Below are 18,331 nucleotides of genomic sequence, written 5' to 3' on the forward strand. Positions count from 1 at the left end.
TCTCTTCTCCTTTCTAGACTATATAATTTTCAAAACTGTAGTCTTTCCCAGTAGTCAAGATCCTTAACTTCTTCTATTCTAGCTGTGAAGGATCTTTGTACACTCTCTATTTCTGCAATATCCTTTTGATAGTGTGGGTACCATATCATATTGCAATATTCAAGTGGACTACGAACATACGTTTTATAAAGCATAATCATGTGTTCAGCTTTTCTTGTTTTGAAGTGCCTTAACAACATTCCCATTTTGGCTTTACATTTTGCCAATAGAATTGCTATTTGATCATTGCATAACATGTTCCTATTCAACAACACCAAGGTCTTTAACTGCTTCCTTACTTGTGATTGTCTCATTATTAGGTCCCCTATATGCATATAGCTTTCCTTCTCTATCTCCATAATTTATTGATTCAAATTTATCAGAGTTAAATACCATCCTATCCTTCTCTGTCTCCATAATTTATTGATTCAAATTTATCAGAGTTAATACCATCCTATTTACGTCTGCCCAATCATATACTTTGTTAAGGTCTCTTTGTAGCGCGTTCCTATCTTTATCACAAGTAATTTCTCTACTTATTCTTGTGTCATCGGCGAAACTACTCACTACCGAGTCCTTAACATTACTGTCTATGTCTACAATCATAATAACAATCAGTAATACAGCTAACACCGTACCTTGTGGCACACCAGATATTACCTTAGCTTCATCCGATTTCTCATCGTTTGCAATAACTATCTGTTTTCTGTTGTGTAAAAATTCTTTTAACCATCTTCCTGCTCTGTCCACTATTATTATGATTTCTAATTTTCTACGCTAATATATTATGATCTACCTTGTCAAAAGCTTTTGCAAAGTCTAGATAAACCACATCTGTTTCATTTCCGTTTTTCATATTTTTGTATATGTTTTCACATATACAAAAATATGTGTGGAACAACAGTTGGGTTTGTGTACTTTTTCCGGGTACAAAACCATGTCCTACATTATACAAATTATTTTTTATTAAATGTTTCATATTTTTCTTCATTACCCTTTCATACACTTTCATATGTGATGTTAGACTCACAGGCCTATAATTATTTGCCTCTAGTCTTGATCCACTTTTGAAAGTAGGGGTAATATATGCTGCCTGTATCTACACTTGTCTTAATAATATTGCAAGTGGCTTTGCGATACAATGAACTATTTTCTTTAACAAAATAGCAGGGACACCATCAGGCCCAGCTGCAGCTCCATTTTTAATTTCATTGATAGACTGCACAATATCGGCTTTAATATCTATGTCTGATAAATATTCACTATTTTCATCCCTATTTCTCTATCACTATCTTCATTATCAATTCTAGGGGTAAATTCTCTCTTATATCTTTCAGCCAATATGTTGCATATTTCCTTTTTTTCATTCGTTAATTTCCCTTCAATTCTTGGAGGGCCTATTTCTATTCTTCTTTTATTAATCTTTTTTGCATACGAGTACAATAGTTTGGGGTTTTGCTTGATATTTACAAGTTTTTTTTTCTTCTAAGTACCATTTTTCATTTTCTTTTGATTGTATAATCTTTTGTTCTGCATTTTCTATCTTACTTTTTAGTTCCACTACTTTCCATGCATTTTTTTCTTTTGCAAGACCTTTTTTCCACTTTCTGTTTTTCTGGAACAAGATCCATCTGTCTCTTGGTATGCATGACTGATGTTTACTTTTCTTCTTCGGTATACTATATTTATCCACTACTTTCTCTAATATTTTATATATCTCCGTATTTACCTGTATATCATCACAAAGGAAAATGTTATCCCAATCTTTAATTCTTCTATTTCTGACCATTTTATATTTTTACTGTAGAAATTGTATTTTCCATATCCATATCCTTCCCACTTTTTCCTTTCTTGCTTATCTCTGTTTTCACTTGGTTTGGAATGGACTGTTAATTCTATGACATTATGGTCTGAAATACTTGCATTATAAACTATTATTTCTTTAAAATAATTCACTTCGTTCACAAATACTGGGTCTAAAGTATTTTCTTTTATTAATCTTTTTCGCATACGAGTACAATAGTTTGGGGTTTTGCTTGATATTTACAAACAGTTTTTTCTTCTAAGTCCCGTTTTTCATTTTCTTTTTATTGTATAATCTTTTGTTCTGCATTTTCTATCTTACTTTTTAGTTCCATCACTTTCCATGCATTTTTTTCTTTTGCAAGACCTTTTTTCCACTTTCTGATTTTCTGGAACAAGATCCTTTTGTCTCTTGGTATGCATGACAGATGTTTACTTTTCTTCTTCGGTATATATTTATCCACTACTTTCTCTGATATTTTATATATCTCCGTATTTACCTGTATATCATCACTTAGGAAAATGTTATCCCAATCTTTAATTCTTCTATTTCTGACCATTTTATATCTTTACTGTAGAAATTGTATTTTCTATATCCTTCCCACTTTTTCTTCTCTTGCTTATCTCTGTTTTCACTTGCTTTGGAATGGACTGTTAATTCTATGACATTATGGTCTGAAATACTCACATTATAAACTATTATTTCTTTAACATAATTCACCTTGTTCACAAATACTAGGTCTAAAGTATTTCCCTTTCTTGTTGGCAGGTGATTTATTTGTTGAATGTTGTATTCTAGTAGCATATCTAATAGCTTTTTGAATTGCCTCGTATCTTCTGCACTACTATTACTCTCTTTTTTATATGTATAAATACAACCACAATCTCCTATTCGTTCTTTCCAGTCTATGAAAGGAAATTTAAAGTCTCCGGATAGGAGAATAGTCCAGTCCTTGTGATTTCTACATATATCATCCAATTTTTCTATTATTGTGTCAAACTATTTAGTATTAGGGGGTCTATATATTACTATTACTATGTTCATTAATTTTTCAGATTCAAATTCTACTGCTATTAGTTCACATTCCGAGTTACTATATTTCTCATATATTTTTCCTTATTTTATGACTTTCCCATCTATCACGGTTCCCCCTTGATTCCTATTTTTTCTATCTGATCTATAAGTTTGGAACCCTTTTATTTGATCATCATTACCAGTCTCTTGGGAATACCAGGTTTCACTTATATTCATTATATCTATTTTCTTTTCAATTTTGGTTAGTTCTTCTAAGAACTCTATTTTTCTTTTTGAGTTACTCGTAACTAAACCCTGCGCATTCATCACTATGATGGTTTGCGTGTTATCTCCTTCATTTATTATGGGTAATAAGGATTTTCCCATGTCTCTTTCCTGTTCTGGTATGTTGTTCTTTTCTTCATTTCCAGAAATTCTGACGTTAAAAAATCCAACTTTTCCAATATATTTGATCTTCCTTCATCATAATTATTCATTTTGTGTCTGAATCTGCAATTTTCTCCGTATCTGTACCATCCCCTCGCACAGTATATACAGTATTTATCTCTTGAGCTGTATCTTGGAGCTGATGCTTGGAAATTCTTTGCTGACACTCCATATCATGGTAATGGCTTGCTTTTTTTCCTTCACCTCATGTTCTTTGTTCCTCTCTATTTGTTTCTGTTCTATTTTGGATTTTATTAATTAATTGATTATTTAACTGATTTTGATTCATGGCTACAGGGTGCATATATTTACATTTTTTTGTCGAACTTACATCCTTTTTGTTCTTTCAGGTTTTTGCATATTTTTGGATGTAGATCTCTGCACTCATCCTAATAGCCATCTAGGTATACACATTTACCATAGATTTCATAGTTGTGACATACCTTGGGATGTTTGTGATAACATCTTTCACCGAATCTGCAATTCCCTCTTTTCAAAAGGATGCAGACTTTGTCTTTCTTTTCTATTTTTTCTACCTCTATCCCATCAGTATGCAGATCTGGGTAAAGCCTCTTCGGGATTTTATTTTGTGTTGTCATGTCATAATTTATTTCTTCGTATGTATGCTGCTTGATTGCCTCATATGTATTATCTTTGAGTATCTCGAGTATCTCTGCATCCATATTCTTGTCTTGCTTTTTGTTTTCATTATTTTTTTCTGTAACTTCAGTTTTGTTTTCTTCTCTTCTGTTTTCCTCTTCTTCCTCTTCCTCTTCTTCTTCATCTTCTACTATTTGCACATTAAGTCTTGATTTAATACATTGTCTATCCATGAGAGACATGTTGAGCAAAATACTCTGGTATCCTTACACATGTTTTGCATGACTTCAGCACATTGTGGATGCATGGGAATGTTGCATGCTGAACATTTTCTGATCAGGTTTTGTGGATTGACTAAGCTATACCACACCTTACACAGTTTGCATGCTTTTGGCATTCTTTTTCCTACTGCATCAATTAGTATATTCACAATGTTCACCTTATTCATTTTCTTTGTTGGAATATGCTGATTGATGTAAATTTTCTTTAAGTCTCTTGACCACTTGAATTTTATTTGGAACTCCTTCAATTATTTTCATGATGTTTTCTGATGACTTATTCCAGTTTGAAGGATCATACCCTTCCAATATGTCTATGAATACTTTTGATTTTTTGATTAGGGCTGTTACTGATCTCATAGATGAGAAATGCCAGTTCCCTTCCTGCTAACTCATCATATTGCAGATCTGCAAGAAGAGCAAGATTTCGCCATCTCCTCCCACATTCTGAGCTTACTGCTATCTTGATCTGATTTACAATACTTCACTCGATAAACTAACTTAGTAGACACTTTATCCTTCTATTTTCACACTAATCTTATCACCGACAATTCACGAACACTTCTACATATAATTCGACAGTGAAGAAATTCTTGGAAGAGAAGCGCCTCCCTCTGAAATGTCTGCTGTTGTTGGACAATGCCCCTGCTCACCCTCCTGGCCTCGAAGAAGATATCCTAGCGGAATATTCTTTCATCAAGGTTCTTTATCTTCCGCCAAACACCACCCCTCTCCTCCAGCCCATGGACCAGCAAGTGATATCGAACTTCAAGAAGCTGTATACAAAACATCTTTTCAAGAGATGTTTTGTCATCACCAATACCACAAACCTCACCTTGCGTGAATTTTGGAAGGAGCATTTCGATGTTGTGATATGCATCCGACTCATCGATCAAGCTTGGCAGGAGGTTTCGAGGCGAACCTTGAATTCTTCGTGGAAGAAACTCTGGCCTGATGCTGTATCCATCCAAGAATTAAAGGGATTTGACGTGGGCGAATCTGATGCAGATTCAGAAACAGTTGACAATCCTGAAACTGTTTCGCAACCAGATCTTGACAAGATTGTTGCTCTCGGCAAGTCCGTGGGGCTGGTCGTCGACGAGGACGACATCAATGACCTTATCGAGGAGCACCAAGAGGAGCTTACGACGGATGACCTGAAGGATTTGGAGGCCATGCAATATAACATCATTCAAGAAGAGTTCTCTAGCAGCGGCGAGGAGGAGGAGGAGGACCCTATGACAACAGCAGAAATTAAGGATGCTCTAGCTGGTTTTCATAAAGTGCAATCATATGTAGAAAAGAGACACCCCGAAAAGGTTTACACAGGTCGTATGCTTGCGCAGTTTGATGACGTTTGCCCGAGTCGTTTCAGGAACATTGTGAAAAGCAGGCAGAACCAATCTTCCTTGGATAGTTATTTTTTAAAGAGGCCTTTAGTAGTAGTAAGCAAACAGGAAGATCCAAGTGATATGAAAAAACAAAGTTGTAAGTGAAAAAATTGAAATTTTCTAAAAAAAAAAAATAACGTAGATATGAAAAAACAAAGTTGTAAGTGAAAAAATTGAAATTTTCTAAAAAAAAAAATAACGTAAAGTATAAAAAAGTAAAAAAAATGTAAAAATAAAAAAAAGAAAAAAAAATTATTTTAAGTTTTTTTTGTAAAGTCAAGTGTTAATGTTTTCTGCCATTTGTTAATGTGTTTTGTAAAGTTTAGTGTTAATGTTTTCTGCCATTTTTTAATGTGTTTTGTAAAATTAAGTGTTCATGTTTTCTGCCATTTGTCCTCCTCTGTCGCCACTTTCGGAGATCGCCTCTCTCGAGAGGTAAGGTTCCACATTTTACTACATATGTACATACAGTATTTCTTGTACTATGTACACTAATACACTTTATTTACAGGTACATATAGTATATGTAGTTTATGTTAGGTATTGAATGGTCCAAATTGTTGTATTTCATTCTTTATTGGTCAATTTAGCTTTATTATAAAATTTACTGGGGTGTTTTTGTAGGGCTTGGAACGAATTACGCAATTTACATGTAAAATGTGGGTCAAGATACGAAAAAAATCAGGTTACGAAGGCTGCTTCGGAACGGATTAATTTCGTATCCTGAGGCACTACTGTATAAACATTTTTACAGTTTCTGCTTGAGTCACTGTCAATGCCCACAGAGGTAATTGTTTATAAGAAGCTAAAGGTTAACAAATCATTCAACCATTCATCTGTACAAGAATTAATTTTTCACTGAAAAGGGGTCTGTCGCTAAGCCCAAAATACTTTATGACAAAAAACACTGTTCAACATACCTTTGAAATACTGTGATGACTGAATATTTGTTAATATTAGAGGATTAAGATTCATGGACTTCTCATTCCCCCATATCGGCAAACCATTGCTTTTCTTGTTGGCAATAACCTTCTCATCTTCTTCATACTCATAAGCGCCAGCCTGTATTCCAAAAGAAATTTTATGATTACAGTTTCACATAACGAGTTCTCTGTAAAATAAAAAAAACTGGTAAAATAAAAGTTCAAAATCATAAATAACAATTATATAAAATGATACAGCATAATTTCCATGTAACCTCCAGAAGAAAAAACTGATAACTCCTAGAGGAAAGCTCTATGGTTACTGAAATTTAACACTGGTCTTATTAACCCTTAAACGCCGAGCCGGTATTTCTGAAAGTGTCTCCCATATTATGGCGGCGTTCGCGAGTGAGCGCCGAAGCGGATTTTTTTTTTTTTTTTTTTTTTTTTTTTTTTTTTTAAATCACAGCATGCTTAATTTTCAAGATTAAGAGTTCATTTTTGGCTCCTTTTTTTGTCATTGCCTGAAGTTTAGTATGCAACCATCAGAAAGGAAAAAAATATCATTAACAAATATAAATATTGGAATATATGACAGCGCAAAAAAAATTTCATATATAATTATATACAAATTGTGCTGTGAGCAAAATGGTTAAAGCTAATGAGTTAATTATTTTTTTGTTGTATTGTACACTAAACTGCAATGATTTTGGTATATAACAAATTGTAAAACGATCAAAGCAACACAGAGAAAATATTATCACAATATGATGCATGAATTCGTAACACGCGGACGTAAAAAAAAGTAGTTTTCAAAAATTCACCATAAATCAAAATATTGTGCTAGAGACTTCTCGTTTGTTGCAAAATGAAGGTATTTGATTGAATATTACTAGACTGTAAGTTTTGTAGCTTACAATTGCAGTTTTCAACCATTTCGGTAGAGTTAAATTTGACCGAAGGTCAAATTTTTTCTATTTATCGTTATTTATATGAAAATATTTAAAAACTGATAAAAGCTACAACCATGGGTTGTTTTTTGTTGTATTCTAAATGAAATTGCACACATTTTCATATATAAAACTTTATGTAACGGCTAATATAAAATGGTGCAAACATTACGACAATCGGACGAAAAAATGTATGATTTTTTTGGAAGAGTTACTGCACGGACGTAAGGAAAAAGTTTTTTTCATAAATTCACCATAAATCAAAATATTGTGCTAGAGACTTCCAATTTGTTGCAAAATAAAGATAAATGGTTGAATATTACTAGAATGTAATAGTTTTAGCTTACAATTGCGTTTTTTTTACCATTTCGGTCGAGTCAAAGTTGACCGAAGGTTATTTTGGCACTTATCGTTATTTATATGAAAATATTTCAAAACTGATAAAAGCTACAACCATGGCTTGTTTTTAGTTGTATTCTACATGAAACTGCACACATTTTCATATATAAAACTTTATGTAACGGCTAATATAAAACGGTGCAAACATTACGACATCGGACAAAAAAATTTCTGATTTTTCAGAAGAGTTACCGTGCTGACGTAAGGAAAGTTTTTTTTTCATAAATTCACCATAAATCAAAATATTGTGCTAGACTTCCAATTTGTTGCAAAATAAAATTAAATGATTGGATATTACTAGAATGTAAGAGTTTGAGCTTACAATTGCGTTTTTCGACCATTTCGGTTGAGTCAAAGTTGACCGAAGGTTGATATTTTGGCACGTATCGTTATTTATATGAAAATATTTCAAAACTGATAACAGCTACAACCATGGGTTATTTTTTTTTGTATTCTACATGAAATTGTGCACATTTTCATAAATAAGACTCTATGTAACGGCTAATATAAAACGGTGCAAACATAACGACAATCGGACAAAAAAATTTATGATTTTTTCGGAAGAGTTACCACGCGGACGTAAGGAAAAAGTTTTTTTCATAAATTCACCATGAATCGAATATTGTGCTAGACTTCCAATTTGTTGCAAAATAAAGGTAAATGATTGAATATTACTAGAATGTAATAGTTTTAACTTACAATTGCGTTCTTTTACCATTTTGGTCAAGTCAAATTTGACCGAAGGTTGAAATTTTGGCACTTATCGTTATTTATATGAAAATATTTCAAAACTGATAAAAGCTACAAACATGGGTTGTTTTTAGTTGTATTCAACATGAAATTGCACACATTTTCATATATAAAAATTTAGGCAACGGCTAGGTTAAAACGGTGCAAATATTACATCGGACAAAAAAATATGAAATTTTCATTATTAAAATGAAGTTTTATTGTATACTTACCGAACAATTATAGAGCCGTGATTTCCACGAGCGGCAGGATACTAAATTCAAATTTAGCGCGTCGGCGTCGCCAACACTGGTGGTGATGACGTCATCTCCCTCCACTCGCGGGAGAACCAGGTACAACTGCCCAGGTGAATCCAATTCTTTCTGCCCGTCCGTCCACCTAAGGGGAGGAGGGTGGGTATAATCATAATTGTTCGGTAAGTATACAATAAAACTTCATTTTAATAATGAAAATTTCATTTTTATTGTAGTGTCTTACCGAACAATTATAGAGCTGATTACACATTTATGGGAAGGTGGGATTCAGTGGACCACTAGTATTTTTAAATGGTTACATTTATTGCAATACCAGTAAACACTCAAGGTGTCTGTTGTACCTTACCTTGTAAGAGAGCTACAGCAGACTGTTACTGCCTCTGGTCGGTGCTCTTCTTACTATTGTAGAGGAATTGGAATTTGACCAAAGTTAGCCTCTACAGGAGTGGAATCCTTCCGTAGTTCAAGCGAGTCAAGGCTGACTGACGGAGGATAGTAACAACAAAGATTGCCCTTGCCCTGGGCTAAGACCAGAAATTCAATCATACAAAACATTTGTCACCAACACCAGATTTAAAAACATATATACCCAACCATTGTAAAATCTGACCTAACAGACTGGTGAGTATCCCAGGTACTCAGTACCCCCAGCTTCCCTTGAACTCGACAACCTATTCAAGGTGAAAAGTTAGCATAGAGGTGACGACCCCTGTGCCGTTTCTCCCAACACCATGCCAGAAACCGCCACCGGACCTAACGTTTTTACAATTCTCGAAAACCGTTTCTATCTCTTTGAGATAATGACTCGCAAAACCGAATTCGATCTCCAGAACGTGCTCTGAAGAATCGAAGCTAAAGATAAATTCTTTCTGAATGCTAAAGAAGTTGCCACTGCTCTAACCTCGTGAGCTTTAACTCTCAGAACGGAAAGATTGTCGTTCTCGGACTGTGAGTGAGCTTCCCTGATAAGCTCTCTAATAAAGAACGATATAGCATTCTTAGAAAGAGGACGAGAGGGATTTTGAACCAACCGAGGTCCAGAGCTTAGAAGATTGTCCTCTAATACCCTTAGTGGCAAACAGATACTGCTTAATAGCCCTGACTGGACATAAGAGCCTTTCTTCCTCCTCATGTCCAACCAAATCAGATAAGTTCCTTACCACAAAACTCCTCGGCCAAGGATTAGAAGGATTCTCATTTTTGGCTAGAAAGGTCAAAGATACCGAAAATACAGCATTGCCTTGAGAGAAACCGATTCTTTTGTCTATAGCGTGCAATTCGCTGACACGCTTAGCAGAAGCTAGTGCAATAAGAAAGAGTGCCTTCTTAGTCAAGTTCCTGAGTGAAGCCGACTTCAAAGGCTCAAACGGTAGCCCCATGAGGAACTTTAGCACCACATCTAAGTTCCAAGCCACTGTATCTTGCGGGAGCTTAGTGGTTTCGAAAGACCTAATGAGGTCCGACAGATCTGAATTGGAGGAAATATCCAAACCTCGATGTCGAAAAACCGAAGAGAGCATGGCTCTATAATCCTCTGATCGTCGAAGGAGCCAGTTTCTTAGAGTTCCTAAGAAATAGCAGAAAATCTGCTATTTCTGTTAAAGAGGTCGCAGAAGTAGAGACTTTAGCACTTCTACACCACTCTCTGAAGATTCTCCACTTCCCTTGATAGAGTTTGTTAGAAGACTCTCTCCTACAACGAGCGATAGCTTCTGCAGCTCTTCTTGAAAATCCTTTCGCTCTGACAAGATTCCGGACAGTCTGAACCCTGTCAGAGCTAGAGCGGACAAGTTTTGGTGGAACCTCTTGAAGTGAGGTTGTTTGAGAAGCCACTTCTCTGGAGGAAGAAGTCTGGGGAAGTCTACTAACAACTGGAGAAGGTCCGGGAACCACTCCTTCCTGGGCCAAAAGGGAGCGATTAACGTTAGCGTTACATTGCTGTGCGACATGAACTTGTTCAGCACCTCTCTTATTAGACCGAACGGAGGGAATGCATAAGCTTCCAGACCCGACCAATCCAACAGCATTGCGTCCACCGACCAAGCTAGAGGATCTGGGACTGGAGAACAAAAGAGAGGAAGACGGTTGTTCCTTGATGTCGCGACAGGTCTATTGACGGTCGTCCCCAAAGGCGCCAAAGTTTCTGACAAATCTTGTTGTCCAAAGTCCACTCCAGAGGTAACACTTGCTGTTGACGACTTAACTCGTCCGCCAGGACGTTCATCTTTCCCGGAACAAATCTCGGGACTAGCTGAACCTTCGCTTCGTTTGACCACAGGAGGAGATCCTTGGCTACTTCGTACAGAGAGAAAGACTGAGTCCCCCCTGTTTCCGCACGTACGAGAGAGCCGTGGAGTTGTCGGAATGCACTGCCACTACTCGACCTTCTACTAAGCTCCGAAACTGTCTGAGCCCCAAGAAAATTGCTAACAGTTCCTTTACATTTATGTGGAACTTCTTCTCCTTCTCCGACCAAGCTCCTGAAGTCCGTTGATTTCCCAGTAGGGCTCCCCAACCTGTGTCCGATGCGTCGGAAAAGAACTGTAGGTTCGGGAGGATGGGTCGTAAATCTAACCCTTCTTCCAACCTTGCTCGAGAGAGCCACCACCTTAGGTCCTCTTTTATTTGATCTGTGACAGGAAAGGTAATCGAGTCTGGTTGTGTCTTCCTGCACCAAGAGGCTCTCAGGAAAAACTGCAGAGGTCTCATGTGCATCTTCCCAACGTCACAAATTTCTCCACTGACGTCAATTTGCCCAGGAGCCTCATCCACTGATTGGCAGAACTTACCTTTTTGTCCAAGAACTCCTGAAACTGTCTCCAGACAGCCTTGAACCCTCTTCTGGGGACAGAAAAGCCCGAAAAAAACTTGAGCATTCAGAATCATCCCCAAATAAAGGATGCTCTGAGATGGAACCAACTGGGACTTCTGTTTGTTGACCAGAATTCCTAACTTTCTGGCAAGATCCAGAGTTGTTCCAAGGTCCTTCATGCACCGACTCTCTGATTCCGACCGGAGAAGCCAATTGTCCAGATAGAGGGAGATTCTTACTCCTAATATGTGTAGCCAGCTTCCTATCGGGGATAGAACCCTGGTGAAAACTTGAGGAGCGGTCGCTAGTCCGAAGCAAAGCGCCCGAAACTGAAACACCTTGCCTTCGAACATGAACCTCAGGTACTTCCGAGATTCGCGATGTATCGGAATGTGAAATAAGCGTCTTGCATGTCCAGAGAGACCATCCAATCCCCCTGTCTGATGGACTCCAGAACCGACCGAGTGGTCTCCATATGAAATTTTGTTTTCTGGACATGCAAGTTCAGGGCGCTCACATCCAAAACTGGCCTCCAGCCCCCTGATGACTTGGGAACTACAAAAAGGCGATTGTAAAAGCCTGGAGGAAAATCCCCTTCTATCTGTTCTATCGCTTCTTTGAGAACAAGCGCTTCCACTTCTGCGGCTAGCGCCAGAAATTTGTCTGAGCCCGGAGAGTATGCCTGGAATGGAATTGGCACAGGTGAGAGCGAGGGAGGTGAAACGAGAGGAATACGATAGCCGAACTTGAGTACTTGCACTACCCAGGCTTCTGCTCCTCTGTTTTCCCATTCCTCCCAAAACAGAGCCAGCCTGGCTCCCACCTGGTGCATGAAGAACCGAGCTTTCATTTGGAAGGTTTGTTAACCTTGGGCCGAGGCCTTAGACTGAGGTCGCAAATTCCATTTCGGCCGAAAGAAGCGCTTGGGTTTTCTCCCTCGAAAAGGCGCTTGGGCCAGAGGAGAAACCGAAGGAACAGTCTCCACAGGAGCTTTAGGTCTCTTAGTGGACTGTGCCAGTAAATCCGAAGTAGATTTCTTATCTAGCGCAGACGAAATTGACAACACTACATCGTCTGGAAAGAGGTTATCTTTCACAAAAGGAGCAAACAAGAGAGCCGACTTCTGTTGGGACGTAACCCTTTTAGAAGCAAAGGAGCACCAAAGTTGCCTTTTCTTAAGGGTACCAAAGGCGATGAGCGAAGCTAACTCATCGCATCCATCCCTAATGGATTTGTCCGCACAGGACAGAACACCAATCCAATCCTCCGCTAACTCCTGAGAAAGAGAAGGACAGTCTTCGATCTTGGCCGCTAAAGCGCCAATCGTCCAATCAAGGAAGCTAAAGACTTCCAAAAGTTTAAAATGATATTGTTATGATACAATAAAGTTTCATACATACTTACCTGGCAGATATATACATAGCTAAGACTCCGTCGTCCCCGACAGAAATTCAAATTTCGCGGCACACGCTGCAGGTAGGTCAGGTGATCTACCGTCCTGCCCTGGGTGGCAGGATTAGGAACCATTCCTGTTTTCTATCATATTTTTTCTCTTCCACCTGTCTCCTTGCGGGGAGGCTGGGTGGGCCCTAATCGTATATATCTGCCAGGTAAGTATGTATGAAACTTTATTGTATCATAACAATATCATTTTCATACAATCAACTTACCTGTCAGATATATACATAGCTGATTGGCACCCTTCGGTGGAGGGTAAGAGACAGCTACTATATGGAATAGACAGGTAAACAACATATGTTGTAGGTATAAATAAAACCTTGGTTCCTACCTGATAGGTGGTAGACTTCGTGGGTGTTTGCCCAGTAGTCTGCATCACCTCAAGAAACTTTAGCGAGATATGTGATCTATGGCCAAGAGTTCTTGTGGGTCTGCCGAAGGGGTCTTATCCACTTACTCGGCAGAGCCTGAAAGGACTTTGTCAATGGGTGCTGATCCACTTATATGACAATACACCTTATGAAGGAGCGCAACACCGATCCCGATCACCTGATCCTAACACGAGGGTTCGCGCTCAAATTGGAAAGAGTTATCCCCACACTCCTTTCAAAAACCCCAATAATTTCACTAAGTTAAAAAACTTTAACTCAAAGTTAAGGATCAGTGTCGGCTCCTTATCCCAGTAACGTATCCGCAGAAACGTATAAACCAAAAGAGAAGGATCTCTCGTAGGTTAACTTGACATCCTTTGTGTAATGAAAAGAAGTCAACACAGAGTTGCCTCTACCGTACAACACAGCTAATATGTCTTATATGACATATTGTTATGTAAAGAACAAGAATTTGCAAAAGCGCGCACTTCCTGCGCTTTTAATTCTCAGCTGTTTGAAGGAATCAAGTCACTAATGAAGTGCTTAGGAGATCTCCATGTTTCAAAGAAGACCAGGGCTTTCTTGAAATGGATCTCACCCGACTGAAGCCTGAAGCCTGGCAGGAACCTCGCGCCTGGCTGGTGCTTCGCTCTTGGTTGGCGCCTAGCGCTTGTCTGGTACCTTTCGCTTGACTGGCGCCTCGCATCTGGATGACGCTTCGCGTCTTAGCTGGAGATTCGCGCCTAGAGCCTGGCTTGCGCCTGGCTGGCTGCTCGCGCGCTGCTGGCGCCTCGGCCGCCTCGCGGCCTGGTGCTGCGCCTCGCGCCTGGGCTGGCGCTTTGTGTTCTGCCTGGCGCCTCGCGCCATGCCTGGCGCCTTGCGCCGTGGCTGGCTGTCTAGCTCCTGGTTGGAGTGGCGCCTTGCGCCTGCCTGGAGCTTCGCGGCTGGCTGGCACCTCGCGGCTGGCTGGCACCTCGCGCCTGGCTGGCGTCTCGCGCCAGGTTGGCGCTTTGTGCCTGCCTGGCGCCTCGCGCCTGGCTGGCGTTTCGCGCCAGGTTGGCGCTTTGTGCCTGCCTGGAGCTTCGCGCCTGGCTGGCGTCTCGCGCCCGGTTGGAGTGGCGCCTTGCGCCTGCCTGGAGCTTCGCCGCTGGCTGGTACCTCGCGCCTGCCTGGCGCCTCGCGCCTGGGTGGCTCCTCCCCACTTGCCGGTAGCTTCGAGCTTGGTAGAGTCTCGAGGATGTCTGGCAATGTCCACATCGGACACTCTTATCTGTCCTATATGTTCGCATCTAGCGCATCTGTGTCAGGTTGTAGGCCCGGTCTTTCTCCTCATCAGACAATGACAGTGTTCTTGGGGCTGTCTGCAGGTTTCTTCTTCCTTACTGACTGTGTCAGAAGGTCTTGAGTCGCCTTCTCAGTTAATGAACGAGAAATGTCCTTCACTACTGAGAAGGGAACAAAAAGTCAGACAAAGGCGAGTACAGAAGCGCTGCCCTCTGAGCGTGGGAGACCGCTTTGGTTAAAAAGACACTATATACTGTCCTCTTTTTAAGAAGACCTGCTCCAAACAAAGAGGAGATCTCAACCGAGCCATCCTGATCCGCTTTGTCTATACAAGACAAAATACACAGAAGGACTTCTGGTTCGAGTCCTTCAGAATCATGGGCTTTCTTGGACATCACCCAAGGGACCAATCTAAGAAGTTGAAAACTTCCAATACATGAAAGAGTCCCTTGAGGAGATGGTCCAGTTCTGAAATGCCCCAAGTTATACGGGCAGAGTTCAAACCTTGTCTACGTGAAGCGTCAACTAAGGTCGAAAAGTCCGCTTCTGACGTAGACGGAAGAGAAATACCCCTTTATTCTCTCCCGTCTGATATCAAATGCCTCTTTTACCAGCTAGTCTCGCTGGAGGCATGCAGAAGACCGTTCTAACTAACACCTTCTTCAAATGGCGGGCTTCATTCTAAGAAAAAACGAAGATTTCTTCGTCTTTGCACTCGAGAAAAGAGCGCGCGGAGAAGGAGGAGAGGCAGGAGTCAAGTCGTCTCCATACTCCTCTAGAAGCAAGGCTGTCAAACATTATAGTTCGACAGTCCTTCTCTTCCTTGAAACTCCTCCTCCGAGTTTACTTCTAACTCGGGGTCTAGATGAGTCTCCGTTGCTAATTCAGTACGTCTTTCCTCTGGAGGAGACAAACTCCTAAAAGGAGAGGGGCTAAGGGAATGATATTCCTTCCTCTTCCCCGCTTTAATAGTCCTGGAAGGCGCCAACAGCCCAGGCTTCTCTCCATAAATGGATGACGCTTCCCGCTTGGATGACGCTCTAGTCAGCCAAGCGTCCTGGCTGACGCCTCAGTTTGTGTGGCTGCTGACGTCTGGATGACGCCTCGCGCCTGGAAGACGCTTCGCTCTCAAAAGGCGTCCTAACTGGCGCCAAAATTTTGGTTGGAGCCTCGCGTCTAAAAGCAGCTTTAAATGACTATTCATGTCTTGACGACGTCTCACGTCTCTCTGGCGTTACGTGTCTTCCGTAAGATTCTCCCGATCTCGCTCTCGAAACCGAAGCCCTCTGCGATATGTTTTGGAAGCTTCACGTCTGCATGACGCCTCTCGCTTCGCAGGGGAGAGAGGACGAGACTTCTTGATTGGAAGCGCAACGTCCTTCCTACGAGGCGCTAACACTCCCACCAAAGAGGCCAGTTGCTCTTGTACTGGCAAGATAATCTTCCTTGAAGCTTTTCCCACGTCATCTTCAATCGGGGGAGAAGTAGGAAAAGGAAGCAGTCTATAGGAAGCCTGTTCGTCTTCTCACAACTCTTCCCAATAAATGTTAAACATGTTAACAGTTATTATCGTCGATCGAGAAGGATCTCTTTGTTAACGCGAATAGGAGCGAAAAAAGAGATTCTCGATGCTCTATGCGATATGAGTGTCGTGGAAATGGCCTAAGTGATTAAATGGGTAACGAAATCAGGAACGAATCTTGCCGTTACCGAGCTTGGTGTCCGAGAGTCTACTGGACTCCTAGGTTAATAACTCGCTAAAACGAGAAAATCTTGGATGGTGCTCTTGGCTCACTGCGCCAGGCTGGCGCTTCTGGCGCAAATTTTGCGCCAGGCTGGCGCTTCTGGAGCATTGCGCCAGGTTGGTACTTCTGGCGCGTTGCGCCAGACTGGCGCTTTCTTCTAATTCTTTTTATGTTATGTGCCAGAACAGCTGTGCCTTTATGGTACCCGACATCCTATCACATGTTAATTCCGTTCTTAGTAGGAAAAAACTTTATATACGTAGTATAGTCCATTCAGGGAAACAAGTTCTGTCCCAAAGAGAATGTTTCCCATCCGACTCATCCATCTTCTTCTGAGCAGGTACTCTAATAAGCTATGCTTTCGTAAGCCTGAGAGCATTACATAATATAATGTTCTGCTGCGATAGAATCCTTTAATAATGTTACCTACGGTAAACCGCATTGAAAGGTTGTACTATCTCTCTTATTGAAAGCTTCTTAGCAAAAGGCATACAATATTTATTTATGTTAGCTTAATTATCCCCTCAATCCGAGGTTAAGACCGCGATTGTAGGGGAGAGATACGGAAAGTTATTCCCTCCCGCAGGAGAGAGAGATTCGCCCGACCGCTCATGACTGACACCTACATGGTACTGACAGTAACTGGGCCAGTTGCATAGGCGTACTGCGTTGGTCTCAGGCTCTCAGCGAAAGCAGTCCCCGCTTACTCTTCCAGAGTTGCCAGCTACTCCAATTAATAAAGGAATTTAATAAAATTATTATCGAACTTCAGGAAGTTCTTATTAAAGCATATTTAAGCGAAACAAGACTTCGATAAATCTAGAAGCTAAGTAGGTGTAGTCTTAACAATCCCTTTAAGCGTAGTCCTTCCTAGGAAAGACGTAGAAGGATACTTGTAATTGAGTTGCACAGAAAAGAAGTAACTACGGTATGTGTTTATGAATTGACCGTATCGTATTCTCATACAGCAGAAACTCTACTACCTTCTACTATCTTCGTTCTTTTCGTTAATAGAACGATAGAAAGAGTATATATATATATACACACATATATATATATAGATTATATATATATATTATATCTATATATATATATCATCTATATCTATATATATATACATATACATATAAATATATATATTATATATCCTTAAGGAACGAAGTTAATCAAGGAACTCTTTAAATCTTCGTGATTTCTTCATAAATCGCGGAAGAGACAGAATTCCTGTTCATCACTAGGGTTTACGGAAGGAAGTAGATATTTTCTATCCGCCATCATACCCAAACATCGATGAGATCTTATTAAGAAAAACTCCCAAAGCTCTTGCCTCCTCATCAAAACGAGGGAAGAGCATGGATGAAGGAGAGAGTCCGCATTGAGAGGAACTGCCTAACAAAGGAGTCTTCTGAATAATGAAAAGGGGCTTCTCTTAGTATCAGAATCCTTCTGACAAAAGCAACGGCCGCCTGTGCGACATCTTGCACATTTGCCAGGGGAAAGTTGTTCAAGTTAAAAATTCAAAGAGGAGTCTCGCGACTGACCTCTCTCTCTAATGAAGATTTTTGAAATCTTCTGACGCCTGGCGTCTGGATCCTTGCTCCTAGCGCCTAGCGTCTGGATAGTTCCGCGCGCCTGGAATGTTCCGCACGCTAGAAAGGAGACTCGCTCCTGGAACGTTCCGCTTGCGTGGAAGGTCCCGTGCGCCCTAATAGATCCGAGCGCCTCTAGTCTTGTTATACGAGCCTCTTGCCAGAAAACGTTCAATGGAAGCATCCTTCTGATTGCCATTCTACTATAAGGCTCCTTAGTTAA

The 18,331-nt window shown here is 40.2% G+C and overlaps 1 protein-coding gene across 1 annotated transcript in view; it reads right to left on the bottom strand.

The window, feature by feature from the left end:
* LOC135210993 (pre-mRNA-splicing factor 38B-like) overlaps nt 1-18,331 on the bottom strand; it is a 261,602-nt gene that overhangs the window by 202,706 nt on the left and 40,565 nt on the right. Inside the window, exon 2 of the mRNA XM_064244000.1 lies at nt 6,494-6,635. Within this exon, the coding sequence (XP_064100070.1) occupies nt 6,494-6,635 (142 nt within the window). The remainder of the gene's footprint in view (nt 1-6,493; nt 6,636-18,331) is intronic.

The sequence above is a fragment of the Macrobrachium nipponense genome, chromosome 4 (genome assembly GCF_015104395.2).
Source record: "Macrobrachium nipponense isolate FS-2020 chromosome 4, ASM1510439v2, whole genome shotgun sequence".
NCBI lineage: Eukaryota > Metazoa > Arthropoda > Malacostraca > Decapoda > Palaemonidae > Macrobrachium > Macrobrachium nipponense.